This window comes from Ochlerotatus camptorhynchus, unplaced genomic scaffold, assembly GCF_037179485.1.
Source record: "Ochlerotatus camptorhynchus isolate MF236.1 unplaced genomic scaffold, CSIRO-AGI_Acam_v1.1 ptg000371l, whole genome shotgun sequence".
NCBI classification, from domain to species: domain Eukaryota; kingdom Metazoa; phylum Arthropoda; class Insecta; order Diptera; family Culicidae; genus Ochlerotatus; species Ochlerotatus camptorhynchus.
In genome coordinates this window covers 541,008-561,308 of record NW_027040859.1, presented here as the reverse complement: position 1 = coordinate 561,308, position 20,301 = coordinate 541,008, and the positions used below count along the sequence as shown (strand labels likewise).

Below are 20,301 nucleotides of genomic sequence, written 5' to 3'. Positions count from 1 at the left end.
GCGAGCAAGAGGGAAACAGATAAGTGGGAAAACAAACCATGCATTCATCCATGTGTGCTAGAAAGAGAAAGACGATTAAACGTCAAAAAGGTCTACACGCTATTTCAAAACTACCCAAATTTGGATAGAATCCACCCAGATCTGTCAAAACAGAACCTACCCAAAAATGGGTAAACTATGTTGAGAGTGACAAGTTGACAAATTAACAACGTCGATCGGATTCATGTCGATGTTGTTCATTTGTCAACTTGTCACTTCCAATACAGTTTACCCATATTTGGGTAGTTTCAGTTTTGACAGATCTGGGTGGATTTTACCCAAATTTGGGTAGTTTTGAAATAGCGTGTATAGGCTAACCGACGCGGACGGTGTCGACTTGCTGTCATTTGTTGTTTGTTTACCGTGCACGATGAAGGAGTACCGTGACGTCGAAGTAAAGTTGTTTGCGAGAGGTGAACCTTCCTCGGCTGTATTAAATTTGTAATTATTTTCATTTCACACTGAAATCAAGACTTGAAAGCGATTTAGCGAAAGCATTAAGCCTATTTAAATCACAAGTGCATTAAGAAACTTTACACTGTTTCAACTCAATAAACGTGGAATTTTTTTTTTAAAGTCGATCAAACAAGCCATCGAAGTTCACCTCAGTGTTTTTTTTGACGTTTGACAAGCCAGCCAAATTAGTGAGTGGAATTCGCTAACTGGGCTGCACTTTTAGCCCAGGTAGCAAACAAGTACAGTATTCGGAAGAAACATCGTTCTCTTTTTTAATTCATTGCCATTGGTGCATTTACTGACAGGTGCTCAAATGTACCCAAAGGATTGATTTTTGTTGAACACAGCTAGAATGAACAGATACACCAATCTACTCAAAGGTTAAATTTTGTCAGACGCAACTAAGCGCAACATACATTAAAAGACGCACATACTCATTTCAAGATTAAATTTTGCAACAACTACCACCGTCTAGCGGATCTCAATTGAACTCAGGAATGTTCCAACACCCAGTGGGAGCTGAATTTACCGTATGCGTGATAATGTTTGCACCATCGTACAAATAAGGTTCCCGTTTCACCTGTGCATATAATTCCATACCGTAGTAGGCTGTGTATAAAAGAAAATGATTTACTTAGTTTGACAGTTGCACCATGACGAAGTGGCAGCGTTTTCGTGATTTGTCCCACGCGCAAATGTCGCAAAAAGACATTTCAATCGCCGTGAGAGTGTCCCGGTGGACTGTCAAAAGGGTTTTGGACCGAGAAAAGAAAGGACAACTATCCGCGAAGGTGGCCACAGGTCGTCCGAGGTCAGTTCGGGTTCCGAGGGTTATCGCTGCTATCAAAAGGAAGATTCGGGTGAATCCAGTGCGTTCAATAAGGAAAATGGCAAAGGAACATGGGATCAGTGACTTTACGGCACGGAAAATCGTAAAGAAAGATTGCGGGGTGAAGTCGAGGGCATGGAAAAACAAAACTCACATGATTACCAACCGCATCTTGAAGTTCCTTAAGCGAAAAAATCCGGTAATCCTGTTCAGCAACGAGAGCATGTGTACCGTCGATCCCGTATCAAATTCCAGAGCCGACCGGTATATTAGTTCTCTTCCGGTAAAAGACGTGGCCGACGAGCACAAGAACGTGTATCTGACCAAGCATCCTGCTAGCGTTATGGTTTTTGGATTGGTGGCTTCCGATGGCAAAAAAAAATGGACCTCGCGTTCATTCCAGAAGGCGACAAGGTCAACACGGAGGTCTACATCGGGATTTTAAGTAAGTATGTTCTTCCGTGGATCAAAGAACAGTACGGTCCGAAGCCAAATGTTGTATTTCAACAAGATGAGGCCACACCTCGAACCACACTCAGAAGTGATTGCAGGAACATCTTCCGTTCTGAGCGAAGGATATGTGGCCGCCATCCAGACCCGATCTTAATCCGCTGGATTACTCAATATGGCGGTTCTAAACGCCACCCGAGTACAGTAAGCCTCAGAGAAACATTGACCCGTACCTGTAGAGAAATGGATCCAGACTACATTATTAGAACCTGCCGTGCATTCCGGAAGCATGTGGAGGCCGTTATTGCAGCAAGTGGAAACTCGATCGATGATTAACATAGTTTAAGACTCTGAAAAACATCCCCCCCCCCTTTGTATAAAAAAAAAACTCGAAATCGACATTTTTGAGATTTTTTTTTTAATTTTGACATTGCTCAATGGTGCAAACATTATCACGCATACGGTATGTTAGACCCAAGATCATAGAAATGTCCTTTTATTTAAGTAATTTTTGCTCAGTTCTTTTTAAAATTTGAAATGATCAACCATCTTCATACTTCACCGAGTTATTGTTCAAAACTAGCGAAATCAATCATACTTATTAAAAGGTTTTTGAAGAAAGATTTCCCTGAATTTGAATGAAATTCAATGAAAAATGAATTCCCTGATATTTCCTGATTTTAAATAAATCACACAGCTTCTAGAGCTGAACGAAAGACAGTACATCTTAATGTGATTTTTGTTGTTGTTAAAAATCATGTTAGTGTCGCAATGTTACATATTTTAATAATACATAATCTAATAAATTTTTAGCTTTCCTCAATTCCAAAGGTAAAAAAGTCGACTATTGATCCACCGTTCTACTGAGAACCCGACACCCCAGAATCAAATAAAGGACCTCGAAACAGAATCCTATCCCGTAAAGAGATTTATTATCTAATGTCTTTTCTGTCAACCTATCAAATCCCGTTCATTCCGAATGGCATATTACAAATCGATATGCTGCTGTGCCAAAGCCTTCAACTTCCGTTCCTGCTCCTCCAGCTCTCGTAGTTTATCCTTTGGCGAAAAGTAATTAGCCAACATAAGCGGAACACTACCATTGTTTGTCAGCATCATCAGTACAAAAGGTCGGTCAAATGCCAAATTTTTCGCGCCACCTTGTGCTGAAACATATCACACATTGCGTCACTACGTACTGTCAAGTTCAATAAACATTGATACCTACCTTTGGTTTCGATTGTAGTCTCACTCGCATTAAGCCGCAGTATACATTTCATCAGGAAATTCTTGACGGGATACAAATCCTCCTTGCCCTCGGCCAGTTTGATTGAAGGTGTCGTAAACAGAGAGCTAAACACTTCAAACACTTCCATGACGTATGCATCTTCTTGGGAATTGTACTCAATCGACACCCTCGGAAGGATCAGGGCAACATCCGCTATCTGTTTGGCCAAACCACTTTCGATTTGACTAATTATGTCGACATTCAACTTGTCATTAAATTCCTTGATGGATGATGCTTTGTCGGGAAGAATCAGCCAAAGCTTGATTCCGGGTAGTTCATCACGTTTCAGCTCTACTACTTCAACCTTGGGATGGTCCAGTTTGGCGTATGAAGTACGAATGTTTCCCTCTAAAAACTGTACTTTTTCCCCTTGAAATGTTTTCTCCCCGTTTGCGAGCTTTAGCTGCGATGGCCAATCGAATGAAAATGCTCCAGCCAAAAACGCTTCCGTTTTCTTGTTCACATCGTAATCATGGACTAAATCATCCGTTCCTCGGATTTGAGGATTTTTAATCCAATCGTTGACCTGTTTAAGGAACCCCTGTTTCTCGTCAAAGTTCGTCGTTACAGTTTCAATAGTCTTTAGGGCCGAGTTAATTTGACCGATGGATTTGCCGTAGTACAGGCGAGCCACTACTTGAGACTGCTTAGTGATGCACACTTTCAGCGAGTGATCCGTGAATGTCTCGAATTCCTGCATCTTTTCCATGCTGGCATTATGGGGAATGTCAGCTAGTGAGTGAAGATCGTACTTGGCCGATGCGTCCATTATGCCGTAAAGTGATCTGAACACTTTGAAGATCAACAGTGGAGCGACAACTAGATTTTGATCTTCCACGAAGCGTTTCTGTTAAGGATTGAGAGTGCCACTCATGCAGAAGGAACGTTGATAATCATTTCACCTACCTTGTAGAATTTGACGGAAAACTTTTTCAAAACTTCTTCAACATTTATTTCCGGTTTTACAGACACTCTGCCATCCTTCATGATTTCAGCTGTTTTATGTGGTCTGCAATGCATGATGAAAATTGTTTGGACCAAAAGGAACGCTAGGCAGAGTGCTATCGAGCACATGTTGGCGATTTGTCGGAAGCTGTGATACTGATAGATTTCCACAACTAGTTGATGAGTTCCAGTGAAGCTTTCCCTATCGAATGTGACATCTGTCTGTTGAATCAGACTGTTTTGTTTGATAGATCTATTTGTTGATTGGACATATTGCAAGTTGAATAAACACCTCAACATGAACGGAATCTACGCTTGAAATCAAGAGCACGACATACAAACTTAAAACCAGACAACAACTACAATTTTGTAAAGCTTCGGATTCGCAACAGATTCAGTCAGTTTGCATTTCCTGAATCACAAAGGCGAAGACTCCTGATCCATCGTTCCCGATCCCAGATAAAGGAACCCTTTTCCATAATGGAATAGTGAGATTGATAGTTCTCCGGTTCCTGCATCAAAGGAAACTTGCTACAATCAAAATGACAATAAATGGGGGAAATTGGAACAAATTGAGCAAAGCTTCTTTGTAGGAAAGATACCTTTCGCCGGTACACCACAAACAGAGAGCAAAGAGCTATTTGCTTTCAATTTAAATTGCATTTCGATGCTAGAAAAAGACGGATTATCCGCAGAATGTTTTATGGAATGGTTTCGTTTTCCAGAAAACGAGGATTCCACCAGCAACGACACCGTTGAATGATTTCTGTTCAACATGCTAGGCGGTTACATTTTCCGCAGTGTAGAATTCGAATCGTGGATTCTTCGGTAAAGAGATAAATCACTTCGCCAAACATTGGATAATTGTGCGGAGTTTATGTAAACATTTCCAGCTGAAACTGATCATTCGTCTGTCAGTGAACGATTCTTATCTTGTACAATCACAAGTTTGCTTTCGCTGTGCAGGCAAGCGACAATGATGGCAACGAAGCAAACGGAATATTAAAATCAGTCTCATTTGCATATCGCTTCATGACCTACGTGACTATTTATTCGCCCAAGGCTTATCCGACCATCTGGAGAACCACCTGTAATCAAGCGGCTCCTTCCTAATGGGACGGCTTTCGTCGTGTGCGACTAATTTTACTCTGTGGGACCTTAAATGGGTTGCTCGAGTTGTGTCGCTTCCAATTCACCACCACCATAAAACTGGGAATCAACACGTTTAGCGTTCGTGTCTGAATTACTTTCCGCTGCCGTACCTTTGATGATAAATGCAACCCGATGAAAAATTTTCTGCTACCGCCCAACAGTTTTATTTTATTTTGATACGTAGATTTGATCGTGCATAAATACTATCCACAAAGTACACAGCCTGTAATCGCATATCAGTTCCATTTGGATTTTCGTCAATTTTAAGATAGCAACATTATCCACTATCAATTGGCATCTCCATTAAGGTTCAATTTACTTTGATGCATTTTAAAAAAAATTAAAAGCAGTTTTTTTCGATGCATTATTTTAGATTGCAAAAAGCTCGCGTCATTTTGTGTAAACTATCAAAAGGAATCGAATAGTGCAAGTTTTTTGCAATCTGAAATAATGCGTCGGAAAAAACTGCTTTTGAAATTTTCCAAAAAGCATCAAAGTAAATTGAACCTTAAGCAAAGTAATCGCATATCAGTTCCATCCTCAAATTCAATCTTCCAGGGATCAAGTTAGAGTTCTGCTCTTTGGATTGTCATATTTTCGCTGATATAACAAAACAAGTAAGTTTGATGTAAGTGGTTTAATCTTGAAAAAAAAAAATCAATTAATTTACAATCATTTTTCAAATATTTACATGGAAATTGCACTTCGTAAATTCAACTGCCATTTTCTCAATGCTTACTTTTTCCATATGGGATTGATATGGGATTATAGACAGTACAGCCATTTTACAAAATTCCTTAAAAGAGTGGTACCAAAAAACGGGACGTGTTAGGGTATAAGCTGGGTGATGCAAACGCGGAACCCAAAATCAAACCCATTTTGAGCTGTCAAATCGAACTAATGAACAGTGAGAGAAAATCGACACGATATGTGTGACAAAACGAATATAAGTATTGCAGTCCATCAATATTAAAAATGTTCAAGCTTATCTCAAATCATGCTATGAATAGTGGGATGTAGTGAAAATAAATTTTTACAAATATATTAAAATAACTTTTAAACTTTTTTCACCAACAATTGGCTCATTTTGCTTCCCTTTAACCATTCACAAAGTAACGAACGAATACAAACAATCGAAAAGATACGATTGAGCTTTACGTTTAAGGTTATTCCTTGTAGAGTCCACAAATGGCCGCCACGTAGGCTATACATGCACTTCCACTTCGAATTTTCAATTACACAAATCTCGAAAATCGATGCCCCATTTCACCTGAAATTGCTGCTTAATGTATGCTGCAGTGCAGCAAACGTGGAGTATCAATTTGAATGTTACACCTATCGTAAAAGCTGCTATTTGTGCACCTTTATAAATTTTCGAAGTGGTTCCGAGAATAAGTATGTCACAGCGATTCACCTTAATACCATAGAGGTAACTCTAAGACCAGAAGGTCCCGAAGAAACGAGCTCAACTTTTTGGCTCAGCTCTGGTACTATCTTCGGTCCCAAGCTAATCGATTCACCCCTCGAAACATACGAAAATCTACTAACCCCTCATTTTATCTGTCAAACTTTCATAGCGAATCAAAACAAACATAGGGTAGTAGTAGAATTTCAACTAGAATGGGGTACGTTAGTCGATTTGCTTGGGACCAATAGGCTAGTCAAGTAGTGAGCCAATTTAAAATCGTTAGTTTCGTATTGATTGTTGTTAATACTGTTTGGCAGCGCATGCCAAAGGCTTGGCAGCCATCATATTGAAGTAACGAAATTTTTGTTGTTAGTGGAATGCTCAAATTTAGTTCCACTTAATAAATTTTGAGAAAATATGTTTTGCATGTTTTCTCTTAAAAAAAAACGTTGCTTTTCGCCAAATTTCGGAAGCGCAAAGAGAAAGAGAGAATACAAATTTCAATTGTTTTCCGCTAGATGTCTATGATAGTTTTTCCAGAATGATTTTACAAATCAGCCTATTATCTGTAAGAGAACCGTTTTATATTGGTTTCCAATTTTTAGGGATTAAGCGTTCTTTCGAGTTAGTTTGATCGACGTTTTAGTCTATTTATGAAATCAACATTACAATCTGAGTTGACAAAACTATCTTATATTTTTTTAAATCCACTGAAAACCTAAAATGAGAAAATCGATTAACGGATTCGCGCAGTCATTAGGACCTTTTGTAAAGTAATGCCAGAAAAGTTCACGCTTGTAAACAAGTGTTTGTGCTTCAACGAATGCAGCTTACTTCGATTGAAAATAAGCCGCGTAAAACCAAAGAAAAATCGCAAATAAGCAAAACAAATGATTGAACATGGCACAAACAACAACAACGTATGCATTCAATTTAGCAGTTGTGTTATCGTTAATTGCAGACTCAAAAAATACATGATGATGGAACAAAACAATTACATGGTAAATTACATTGTGGATGATTTGGACTTCGCGAACAACAGATTTCAATCGATTCGGGGGGAAAGAGCTCCAAAAACTAAAATGGAAAACGTTGAATGCTCTTGAAGATGCTACTATGACACCGGAGCAGTGGGAGTTTTCGTGGCGAGACCTCAAGCAAAAAACTAAAACGAAGTGGTTGACTATTCTGAATCACCAGAGTGGGGAGAATGAACTATTAAAAAAGAAAAGAGACTTTCTCTCAGAACTTGAAAATATCGTTGTCATACAGAAGGATACTCTTGACGGCGACGGCGGTGGTGGTTTCAATGAACCGGTAAGACGATATTTGTTATTATTTGCCTATGTGCTTTTTTACTAAGTGTGATTTTTATTAGACTCTTCCAGTTAATGTAAACGCCGATGATGATGCCCAGGATAGCGTCATCAGCGAATTCCTAGAAAAAGGGTTCTAGAACGTTCAAGCTAGTGGTAGCGGAATACCTTCATTTGAACTAGCTGACATAACGTCATGCTCCGCACTGACGAATGACGATCCAGCACCAGTTCCTCCTGTAATTCAGGCAATAAGCAGGCATATAAAATCATTTGCATTCATTTCATACATTCATTTACATTCATTTGCCTCTATTTTTTCATCAACAGCATTCCGCAAAATGATTTATAGAGCTTTACTAGGTTTTGTTATTAGCTACAGCTTTTGTTCATAACTCAAATATGTATCTCTTATGCATTACGAATTAGAGCGGGCAGAACTTGTTACTGTTTTTTAGTGAATGTAAAATACATTCACTGAAAAACAGTAGTGGCTTCTGTTTGCTCTGGTTCGTCATGCATAAGAGATACGGATTTGAAATGTTAACAAAACCTACAAAAGCTCCATACATCATTTTGCGGAATTCTGTTGATGAAAAAAGTTAGGGACTAATGAATGTAAATGAATGCACGAAATGAATGCAAATGATTTTCCATGCCTGACAATAAGTGCACGTTCACGAGCAACAGCAGATACTGCAACTGGAAGACAACTCTGTAGAGGCCAACATTATTCGGAGACAGGAATCCGGAACATGGAATCGAAGGTATTCAAATGCCTTGAATCTATGCGAGCGGATAAGAAGGAACACATGAAGTGCAAAATGGAGCTGCAGGAGAAAATGTGGGCCATGGAATAGAGGAAGCTAAAAAGGAAGAAAAAAAGGAAACAATAAGGAAAAAAAAGAAGAAGGGAAGTAAAGCCGTCGGTCTCCGGTTCATGAGTTGATTGGTCGATAGGTAGGGTCCAGGTGAAAACAAAATCGACGGAAAACATTTCAAGAAAAAAAAATAGAGAAAGCTGGCAATCAAGCAGCAGAAAGTTGATGCAATAAACTCAATCAACGAAAATCAAACCTACAGATGTTCCTTAACTGCTATTGATCATTGCCAAACAAACTGTATATGATATTCACTTCGGTTTTTTGCTAAATAAATAGAACCTTTCCTGTTAAGTGGATCACACTGTTTATTGTACACAAGATTGAATAGTCAAAGCAAAACAATTAATTATCAAATTACAATCGTTTGCTGCAAATAATTTATCACTGGAAATAGTTTTCCTTTGGTTTGTTTTTTTCCGTCGATCTTGTTTTCCGTGCTGAGCACCAATGCTACTGACGTGCCAGGAAGGCAGCTTCCACACCTGGACCCTACCACCTATCGACCCATCAACTCATGAACTGGGGACCAACGGTTTTACTTCCTATCCGAAGGAAGGCGTGAGCCGGGATGTTATGCCTCAGAACATCCCGGCGGCGCCGACTGGGATTGAACCCAGGCCTGTTGGGGTGAGAGGTAATCACGCTTACCACTACACCACCGGCGCCGTTCACTGGAAATAGTTATTTACAATATTTATTCTTTCCCTTCTTCCTATATCCAAAATACCACCATTATCATCATCATAAGCAACATGTTCCATTCCATCAACGTCGTCATTACCTTCATTATTGAGATTTTCAGAAAGTTATGAATTATCACACAACAATTGATAATTTATCCACAAAAGTCCTTCTCATATCGCAAAAGTGAGTTACTGGTCAACATCGAGTTGGGGTCTGGTAGAATTCAGGTTGGTTTCGGGTAGCCATAGCTTTTTCGACGGAATATCGATCAGAGCTCTGTTTGTGTGTAGGTTACACTCAATTAAGAGATGTAAAGCGTTTCTCAAATGCCTTCGTGAAGTGACTAAGCAAACTTATATCACTCATTCGAATGAGGTCTCTTTGATAGCCGATAGCTGCTTTTCTCATTTTCATCAAATATATTCAATTGATTTTGAGCTAGAACCAGCTAGAAAGAAGTAATGTGCTCACACAAGTGCGAAGTGAAAGCCGAAGCCGAGAGAACTCTCCGTCAGAGTAGGCTGAATCCACCACCGGGGTTAACCGAGTAGAACGCGACGCTGCACAGTGCTCTTAAAGTGCCAAAACGTGCCAAAACGTGCGTTTTTTAGTTTATGCAAAAACTGTCCATTTAAGCCATAAAGTGTCTTCGAAAAAGTTTGTGCAATTAAAATGCCCCTTCTTTTGAGCTTAGTCATTTCATGATTAATCCACCTAGCAGAGAGATGAAAAAATACTTTTTTTGTTTGATAATAAGCAGATCAGCAGAGAATACTAAAGAAGACTAATGATTTGGTATGCATTGGGCAGCATTTTAAGTATACTTTCAAATGTAATCAACCTGGTTTGCCCAATTTTGCCCGACTTCGAGCTATTGGCCTTGGAAATAGTGCTAATTTTTGAGCAAAACCTTGAATATCTAAAGAAATATTGAAGATAGGGACTTGTTTGTCAAGACAAAATGGCGTATTAAAAAAAAAAATAAACATACTAATGTCAAAAATTACTTCATGAAAAGTTAAATGCAAAAAAATATTTTCTGAAGGCTCATACCAAAAAAATGACATATCTCTGTAAACATAAAAGATAGAGGGTAGACGTCTTTAGCAAAAATGTTTGTGTTAATATTGTCTAAAACTTTGCTCCAAATACCATTTTGCTGTCTCGACAAACAAAAAAAGAAAATTTTTCATCTCTCTGCTAGGTGGATTTATCATTAAATAGCTAAGCTCAAAAGAAGGAGCTTTTTAAGTGCACAAACTTCTCCGAAGACACTATATAACTTAAATGGACCGTTTTAGCATAGTAAAAAAAAAAACGCACGTCTTGGCACTTTTAGACCACTGTGCTCTGGTAGCTAAATGGCTAACAAATTGGAGAGGCGATCAGCGATCTGGAAGCGCCAATTAGCTGAGGTAAAGTGAGGTGCGTATTACAAGTGGTTCCGGGGAAAAAGGGCAAGGCGTCCAAGGAGGTTTTAGTGCGGTAAGAATCCCACACACCGTGTCACCGTGACTGTGCGCTCAGTCGTCAAACGGTGGCACGATGGCCTTTTTAAAGGTTTCCTCCTTGCCAAAAAAGGCACACACATACACACACACATGTTCTGGGTATCCCCCGAGAAGTGACAAGAATCTGATCACAAGATGATTTTTGCTTTACTCCCGAATGCAACCGAAACTTCCATAACGGCTTGCAGCAGTCCCTTCGCGTCTGCCATCAGTGAAGATTAAAAAGAGATAACAAACGATGCTTTCTCTTTCTAAGAAAATGATGTGCAATGGAATCATTTTTGTGTCGAGTCAACTCTCAGTTTGACTTTTGCACGTTGTGAACTGTTGTGAATAGTCTCGCAATATCAAAGGAGCTTGTAAAATCAATATCAAGCATGATATTTTGTTCCAACATCACGCGTGATATTGCGAGCACATAAGAGCGGAAAAATATCAATTGATTTCTGATTTTGCCATCCCAAAAGCCAATAAATCAACCCATGAAGTTAGCAAGTTCCGGCCAATAGCCTTGACATGCTGTATGGCCAAGGTCCTGGAGCGAATGGTCAACAGGAGGCTAAAGCATTTCCTTGAAGCCTAAAACCTGCTAGACCGTCGAGGGTACGAAACGTCAACTTATTTCGCAACATTAGGGGAGGTCCTCAAGAGTGCCAACGATAGCGGTCTCCACACCAAGTTCGTCTCGCTGGATATATCGAAGGCCTTCAACAGGACGTGAACGCCCCTAGTCTCAGAGCAGCTTGGCAGCTGGGGGCTGTGTGGACAAAATTTCCTGACCGATCGTTCTTTCAGAGTCGCAGTTGACAACATGAGGTCCCAGCTTTTCAGAGAAGAGACGGGCGTCTCACAAGGTTCAGTTATCGCCGTTACCCTCTTCCTTGTGGCCATGAACGAAGTTTTCGGAGGACTGCTGAAAAATGTTTACATTTTCGTGTATGCTGACGATGTACTTATCGTAATTACCGGCCCAACAGAAGCACGTAACAGGATCAAGGCCCAGGCAGCAGTCTTCGCTGTAGCCAGGTGGGACAGCGCGGTAGGTTTCCAGCTTTCGGTCACCAAAAGCGTCAGGTGCCACGTGTGTCCATCCCGGCACCGTGTCAGTGGGCCACCTATCAAAGTTCAAAGCCAGCCCATACCACTGAAGAAGCCGGTCCGTATTCTGGGGGTACTTGTTGACCGGTCCCTCAACTTCGAGCAGCACTTTAATGCGATCAAGAACGACTGCCGCATGCATCGATGCGGTTATTCTGCCCTTCCGCCATCGTATAAACGCAGCAATTGCAACGAAAGCCGCTGCCTTTACCGCAATGACCTCCGAAAATTACAGGATCTTTCTCCTCGATGAGGGAAACATACTCCTCCGCATGACTGCCAATTCGGAGCTTCCCCCAGTGGCCAAGGTCTACTGGTACGGAGACAAAAGTTGGCGCATACCTCCACCAAAAATCGAGAGTAGGATAAAGAGCAGGTTCAAGGCTGGAGATAACTCTGCAGCGCTAAGGATAACAGTAGCCGAACTGCTAGGCTACACACTTAGAAATACTTATTTTTACACGTTACGGAATTCATCTTTGCCAAAAAGGATGAGACGTAAACAAACATGTCACAAATTAAGTGCTCCGAGACTGAAATGTTTGAAAGTACGTTTGATTGAGCTGAATTTCGCATCTTTTATGACTCAAATTTATGTCAAAATTGACGCTCGTATATGTCACTCTCAGAGCACCTAAATTTACATGAACTTGTTTAAGTGTGTAGGACTACCCAACCCATGCCCAAATATACACAGACAGATCGCTTTCCCGAGCCGGGGTTGAAATTGGAGTAGCCGGAATTTCAGCACCGATGAGTAGCAGCCTACCGCCACAATGCTCGATTTTCTCCGCTGAAGCTGCGACCATCTTTGTTGCCGTTACAACACCCTCGGATCGGCCCATACTGGTGCTATCCGATTCGTAAAGCGTGATACAAGCCCTTACATCTGAGACTCACTCCTGGATACAGGGTATTGTGGAGGCCACACCTCCGAACACGGTGTTTTCCTGGATCCCTGGGCACTGCGGTATCCCAGGAAATAGCGAAGCCGACAGCCTGGCAGGGTCTGGACCAGCTGGCCCCCGTTACACCGATGAAGTGCCACTACAGGACATAAAGCGAAAGATAGTCAGCAAAATGTGGGAAGCCTGGGAAGCAGAGTGGTGCCAATCCCAATCCCTCTTCATTCGAAGAATCAAAGGAACGACGAGCAAGTGGACGGATATGTCGAAACTACGGGACCAGAAGGTGGTTTATCGTCTTAGGACAGGCCATACAAGGATCTCACATAGTTTTGATTGAGACGCAGTTCCACAGAATGTGCTACGTTTGCGGACCCACTGCTTCGGTGGAACACATCCTATGCCTGTGTCCGCAATACCAACAACTACGGGAGCAGTACGCACTTCCCAACAGCATTAGGGACATACTAGGCGACAGTTATTTATTTCCTCAAGGACGCTGGGCTATACAACAACAATTAGATCCTTTTAACTTTCTTTTGGCTGACGGGACATCTCTGCCGGATGGGGGATTACCCCTCCTACGGAGGAGCTCTGATGCAAAACCGTACATAACTTTGATGTACCAGATTGTTTTTTCTCGTTGCCTGTATTGTTAGTCTTTTTACTGGAATCTGTTTTAATTGCTTCTATTTGAGTACATGCCAACTCCATAACAAAATTTGAAGGTAGAACCCCTCTCTGGGGTCTCCTATTTTATAGAGATGAACTAGCCAACGGCTAAAAATCTCTCTAATAAAGTAAAACAAAAATTATATAATACCGGTATTTCGACATTGAGAATGTGATTGTGGTAAAATACCAGTGTTCGTAGATTTTTTGTAAAATTTTTGGTAGTTTTTTTTTCCATGTGTCTCGAAAAATTCTTGCATTTATTAAAAAAAATCAAATTTACGATTTTATTTCTTCTTAAAAATAGTCGTTTGGATTACATGGCATCTTCAGAGAATAAGCAGTTTTTTGAAATTATTTTATTTGTACAGGCCTATTTGAACAAACTTTACAGAGCCAAGTTATTGTTTGTGTTAAACATAATTGATGTCATTAATCTAGAGTTAAAGGAATTGAACGGAATACTTGCGGTCGTCTCGAAGTTACTGGAGATTTACAAATGTTTTAATGGCGAGAAGAAGAAGGAGATTTGAAATATGATTTACGTTACAAATATTTCACTTTTTCCAAAACATGAACTGATTTACATTCAATTTGATATCAGTAATCTAAGCACACAATTATTAAAAAAAAATCATTTAAAAAAAAAACAACAAAACACAAACTAATTAACTATCACCTAATTTCAATCTTCAAAAGAACATATGTATATGAATTTCAAAAACTCCAGATCACGTCTAGCCAAAATATCCCGAACTGGAACATTAGGTTGTCCATCTCGAGCCCGATCATATGCGAGGGTTCTGAATACCATTATTTAGACTTGTAGAATGCTTCAAAACCTCGATAAAACTTGCACTGTTATTTGGGATGTCTTTCATAAGTATAAGATTTCCAATCTAATGATTAGTTAGTAACTATTTCATTTGACGATTGACTGGAAAACATCTCCAGCAACATTGTAGGTGAGAAAATTTCATACTAGAATAGCTATACTACATTTTCTTAGAGCAGTATGGAACAAGGCTAGGAGATAATGAACAAAAAGTATGGTCTTCCCATAGTAATTCCCAAATAATCTTCAAACGGTTTTGTGCACAGTCAGCTTCTATCCAATTGAGTTCAAATTTTGGGAGGCTGATGAGGTCCCAATTTGGAACTGTTAGTGAAACTTTAAAATTTTGCAGCAGTTCAATTTTCAGTAATTGCTAGGGGGAAGTTAAAAGAACTTCCAAGGTGAATTTAAAGGCTACGTTAGGCAAGACCTCTATTCCAGTTTAGAGAAATTCTAGGACAATTTAAAAAAGTCTTAGTTCTTTTTGAAAAGACATCCAGGGCAAAGCCAAGGAATTTTCAGGGAAAGTTAAGTATACTTTTAAGCAAGGCAGCCCCTGCCTCTGTGTATTCGCTTTTAATTGAAGCAAAATGTACCATACGACATTGAAACTAAATTATGATAATGTAGTTGGATACATTTTTTGCATTAACATTTCTTCTCGGGCTACGCCTAACCTAAATTCCAAGTACAACTCGTGTTTAGTGTTTTCCTTTTCTTCCACCTTTTTTTTCTACACTCCCCGAACGGTATCCTTGAACTTTTCCCTTTCTAGTTCTCGTTTGATTTTAGCCCTTATATAGAGCATGGAACCTAGCTATTTACAGGCTGACACACACACACACACACACCTGCTTGGCGTGGATGTTTAATTTGTCCCCACTCTTTTTCCATCACTTTACTCGGCCCAGAATTTAACCCAACTGTGATTGGGACGGGGCATTCGGAGGGGTTGAATTGTGATATTTGATTGCTGATGTCCTCAAGTTACCATAGTATCCAAGCCAACTTCGACAGAACGAACGCTGCACCCTGGTGACAGTCGGCAGAAAATAAACAAGCAAGAGTTGTAGAAATTGGAAAACCCGAAGACAAGTGAAAATGAAAGAGGATTTTCTTTCTGCTCGTCCTGTTTGTCCTGTGCACCATCAGCCAGCAACGTCCGTTGTATCCCACTGTACGGATTCAACAGGGCGTCAAATGAAGAAATCAAATATTAATGGTGTCATTTAGCGAAACGACGACCACCGACTGGGTTAGCAACATGCTGGATGTTTTAGATATGGATTTTTTTTTGTGTGGAAGAAAAAGAAGTGCAATTTTTTTTTTTTATAATTCCAATTCTGGAATTGCTTGGCGAGACGTTTTTTCCTCAGGATGGTATGATTGAAACAAGATGCTCAGCAAAAAGAGGTAAACTAAAAATTCGATTTTGCCGGAATGAGATGATAAGGCGGGGGAAATGTCGTCTCTGCCAGTTGGTTGGCGTGCACATTTAAAAAAAAAGTCATGGATTTCAGTGCTGTGAGACTAATACATACAAGCTGCACTGTTGACCTGAAATTCTGCTCAATAGAATGTAATTTCCGCAGTAGTATTTTTTCTGGTCTCATTCATTCGATGAATTCCGTTTCGTTTAAATTAGTAAGACATTTCAAAGTATGTTTCACTGATGATTGATTCGTGAGAAATGGATGTTTGGAGTCATTGAATACATTGTGGAACTAACTTCAGAATGAATGGTTTCTTCGACAATGTTGGCCTTGGTTTCTATTAAAAATGCAGCTAGAACCGGTTGTACTAAAATCGGTGAAACCAACTCCGAGAAAAGTGATTGAGTAGCACTGTGTTACTAACCAAATTTCACTAATTTGAAAACATCACCGGAGCCAGATATCCGACCGGTTTAATTTTTTGATATGGTTCTACGGGAGCTAGAAAAAACACACACACAAACATGTAACTTGTTGTTGGGATTTATCCTGCTCATTGCTCATCATTTTACGTTACCGGAATAGTGGATCAAGCTCGTACCTGTAAAGAGAATAAACGTAGAATTTTGTAAGTATTTTTTAAATAACTTTTTCTAACACTCCGAAAACGATGACTCTGGTAAAAAGTGCAACGGAAAATTGGCAACGTTTGAAAAATTATTTCTCTGCAGTTTATTTATAGATTTTAAATTGATTGAATTCCATGAAAATTTTAAAGTCTCTAGTACCTGACTCAGCAAAACAGGTAGAAGAATTGATTGCGCTAATGAATTCCAATATCCGTGCAGAAGTGGAACAAGAATTTCAAATCAAACTAGTGTTCACTCGGCTGTCGACAGATGCAGACCACTCTCAATGTTTGTCACGCGATCGTCTGTTTACTCGGCAGCAACCATCGTGTGGTCGTCCTCTTTTTTCTTCATCAGCAGTTCTTTCGGTCGATGCGTCGTCGACTTTGGAAAGCAATCGTTTCGTGATGAATGTGTAAGTGCTGACCACGTTTTGCGTCCATTGCTGCAATGGAAGCGCTCTGACCCCGTTGGTGAATCTGCCATACAATGAAACCCCTGGAAGACAAAATGTTTATTGTGTTGAACCTTCTGACTCAAGGGGCGGTCACTCTACACACTTTTTTTGCGCCAACTTTTTTCTCAGTGTACCTCAGTGTGCCGCAGCTGTACCGGCAGTGCCAAGAAGTCATTGAACTGACTTTTGATTGCTTGTGAATAATGCCTTGTTTGGCAACCCGGTATTTTAACAGCTCTTGTTTTTATTTTGTGTTTCAAAAACAACACGGACTCCAGTTGGGACTACACACTGGATGCATCCGTCTCCAAGGATGTCTGCAACGGACGAGCTCCGTTGCTACACGATCCTTCCATCTTCGGCGGAAGGCCGACCCCGCACAACGAACGTCAATCATTAGTCAACTAACCTTTCTGGAAGCCGGCGGAGGAATCGGATTTGCACCGAATTTTTCACCGCGCGAGTATCATCCGTCGGAAAACTGGAAACCAACACCGGCCGGAACACACGTTGGACTGATGAAGGACGCACTGCTGACCCGAAACGGACCAGCCAATTTTCCAAGCAGAACTACTTGTCAGAGTCCACCAACCCGTACACCCTGCCGGACAATTCGATCAGCTTCAAGGTCTACTGCGCCTCCAAGAACAATCGCTTCCCAGGCCAGCAAAAATCGCATTCTCCACTTCTTCAATACCCCACCCGTATGCTGTCCGAGGATCTGCTGCTGACTGCATTCACCACCAAGAACGGCCACGGCTACACGAATTAGCGATGCAGCTCCCACGGCTGCGGCTGCTTCCAATGCGGCTGCTGCTGTTCCTTCTGCAGGTCCGTCTCATCTAAAATTCGTACAAAAAAAAATACGGACCAACAGCAGCATTGGAAGCAGCCGCAGCCGTGGGAGCTGCATCACTAGTTCGGCTAGCCATGGCCGGAAACCTCGGTCAGGTCAAGATACCGCTGTTAGCTGTTCTTCGTCTGGAAGGAAATGTGGATGCGACTGCCGTCACGGGTGTAACGGTTTTTAGAATCCATGGCGAGACTTGGGGGGGATTCACGGTTGTTTGAAAATAATTTGTCTAGGAGTGGCAACATCAATAACAAATTTTGACACATGCACACTGCGCAAGTGCAGAAAAAGTTCAGTGTTGCCAGTAGCTTTAAAGATCACAAAAATTGTAACCATGGGTGCCAAACAACGCCAATGACTACACCCGGTGTGCCCAAGTTTGATTTTGGCAGTGACCCACCCTTTGTTCTTACCCCTCCTCCTCCTCCTCCTCCTCCTCCTCCTCCTCCTCCTCCTCCTCCTCCTCCTCCTCCTCCTCCTCCTCCTCCTCCTCCTCCTCCTCCTCCTCCTCCTCCTCCTCCTCCTCCTCCTCCTCCTCCTCCTCCTCCTCCTCCTCCTCCTCCTCCTCCTCCTCCTCCTCCTCCTCCTCCTCCTCCTCCTCCTCCTCCTCCTCCTCCTCCTCCTCCTCCTCCTCCTCCTCCTCCTCCTCCTCCTCCTCCTCCTCCTCCTCCTCCTCCTCCTCCTCCTCCTCCTCCTCCTCCTCCTCCTCCTCCTCCTCCTCCTCCTCCTCCTCCTCCTCCTCCTCCTCCTCCTCCTCCTCCTCCTCCTCCTCCTCCTCCTCCTCCTCCTCCTCCTCCTCCTCCTCCTCCTCCTCCTCCTCCTCCTCCTCCTCCTCCTCCTCCTCCTCCTCCTCCTCCTCCTCCTCCTCCTCCTCCTCCTCCTCCTCCTCCTCCTCCTCCTCCTCCTCCTCCTCCTCCTCCTCCTCCTCCTCCTCCTCCTCCTCCTCCTCCTCCTCCTCCTCCTCCTCCTCCTTATAGTGATACCGAGAGATGCCGGACTGTTGCATTTGATGCATCTCCTTCCGAGGCTGGCAACGAGTAGCGGTTTTTTTCTTAATCAAGATCCAAGAAACTTTTCTGAACTGTATTCGGAAGCTGCAAGGATTATTCGGGCGAGATCCTTTCTTTTTATTTATTTAGTTCGTAACGTTATGTTCCATATAAATTTCACTAATACAGTACTAAGAAAACAAATTGAGGAACTCGGCTAGCTTAGCGGCTACTGCGTTTGCTTACTGTGCATATGAGCGTGGGTTTATTATCAAATTCCTCAAAACAAAAAAAAACCGTGTATCGCCTGGTTGAGGCGTATCCTGACCTAATACCATAGAGGTAACTCTAAGACTAGTAGGTCCCGAAGTAACGTGCTCAACTTTTTGGCTCAGCTCTGGTACTATCTTCAGTCCCAAGCTAATCGATGCACCCCTCGAAACAAAGGAAAATCCTCGAGCCCCTCATTTTATCTGTCAAACTTTCATAGCGAATCAAAACAAACATTGTGTAGTACTAGATTTTTCACAAGAATGGGGCACGTTAATCGATTTGCTTGGGACCAATAGGCTAGTCAAGTAGTGAGCCAATTTAAAATCGTTAATACCGCACCCAATACTCCAACTCCCTTGTACTTATGAGGGTGTCACTAATTCGCTAATGTGTTGATCGGAATTACATATAGAATCCTTTTCAATAGCAGTTGTTGTCGACGTCGGTGGGATCACCGCTGGTTTCTAAATCTAGTGACAGCAAGTTGAACGGGATCTTGATCGTAGTTTTTCTGTGATTCAAGGAGCTCGTTGGCCTTGTGGCGACCAATTTTACTTACTGAACAGAAAATCAGGGGTTCGAGAATTTTTTTCTGCCATTGATTTGATGCATTTCAAAGTGTTTTTTATCAGCATCCTTTTCGTCAGAACCGATGATTCTGATTGGAACCGTCAGAACTGATGAATCTGATTGGATTGGAGGCGGATTGTGCAAGAGTTTCTTTGAAGGTTCGACGGAATGATTTGAAGTGTTGAGCTAGAACTAGGAGATGCAACAGTTTTCGAAGTTTTTGCTTCATGGGCAAACGATCGTTCATTTGGTGAGATCGTTACTGTTTATATATTCACCTGTTTCGGTTTCTACAACTTTGTCTTAGACATCATTTCGAAGAGTCGCTTTAGTGTTGTATTTTGATGAGAAATCAAATGTCGAGTGCGCTATTGTCAAAGGTTGGGAACGAGTGGGTATTGCCAAGTTCCAACATAGATTTGCCAATTGGTTCATTCGGCAAGAGAGTCGTCCGAGTGTTTTTTTCTTCTGGTTTTAGACGTTTGATATTTTGTACCTTAAAGTTAAATTTTTGTGACTGTGAAGTAGTGCAGCAGGACAGTAAGAGTTCAAAATTTATGAAACTGGCTGAGATCTTCCCTTTATTTTCAGTTATATATTTTTAAATTTATAGTATATTTTAGTT

The 20,301-nt window shown here is 41.3% G+C and overlaps 2 protein-coding genes across 2 annotated transcripts in view; both read right to left on the bottom strand.

Moving 5' to 3' along the window:
• The window catches only part of Cow (Proteoglycan Cow), a 711,953-nt gene that overhangs the window by 391,695 nt on the left and 299,957 nt on the right, over window positions 1–20,301 (bottom strand). The window lies entirely within an intron of this gene.
• On the bottom strand, window positions 2,274–4,197 carry LOC135710167 (uncharacterized). The gene is made up of 3 exons (XM_065232679.1): window positions 3,969–4,197; window positions 3,003–3,909; window positions 2,274–2,940 (listed from the first exon to the last, which is right to left on the bottom strand). Exons 1-3 carry the CDS (start codon window positions 4,134–4,136, stop codon window positions 2,762–2,764), a joined length of 1,254 nt encoding a protein of 417 aa, XP_065088751.1. The 5' UTR covers window positions 4,137–4,197; the 3' UTR covers window positions 2,274–2,761.

Excerpts from the sequence above, each read along its gene's own strand:
- LOC135710167 (XM_065232679.1), bottom strand. The coding sequence starts at position 4,136 with ATGTGCTCGATAGCACTCTGCCTAGCGTTCCTTTTGGTCCAAACAATT. Across the intron at positions 3,910-3,968 it reads TTTCCGTCAAATTCTACAAG|AAACGCTTCGTGGAAGATCA; the intron begins GTAGGTGAAATG and ends AATCCTTAACAG. Across the intron at positions 2,941-3,002 it reads GACTACAATCGAAACCAAAG|CACAAGGTGGCGCGAAAAAT; the intron begins GTAGGTATCAAT and ends GATATGTTTCAG.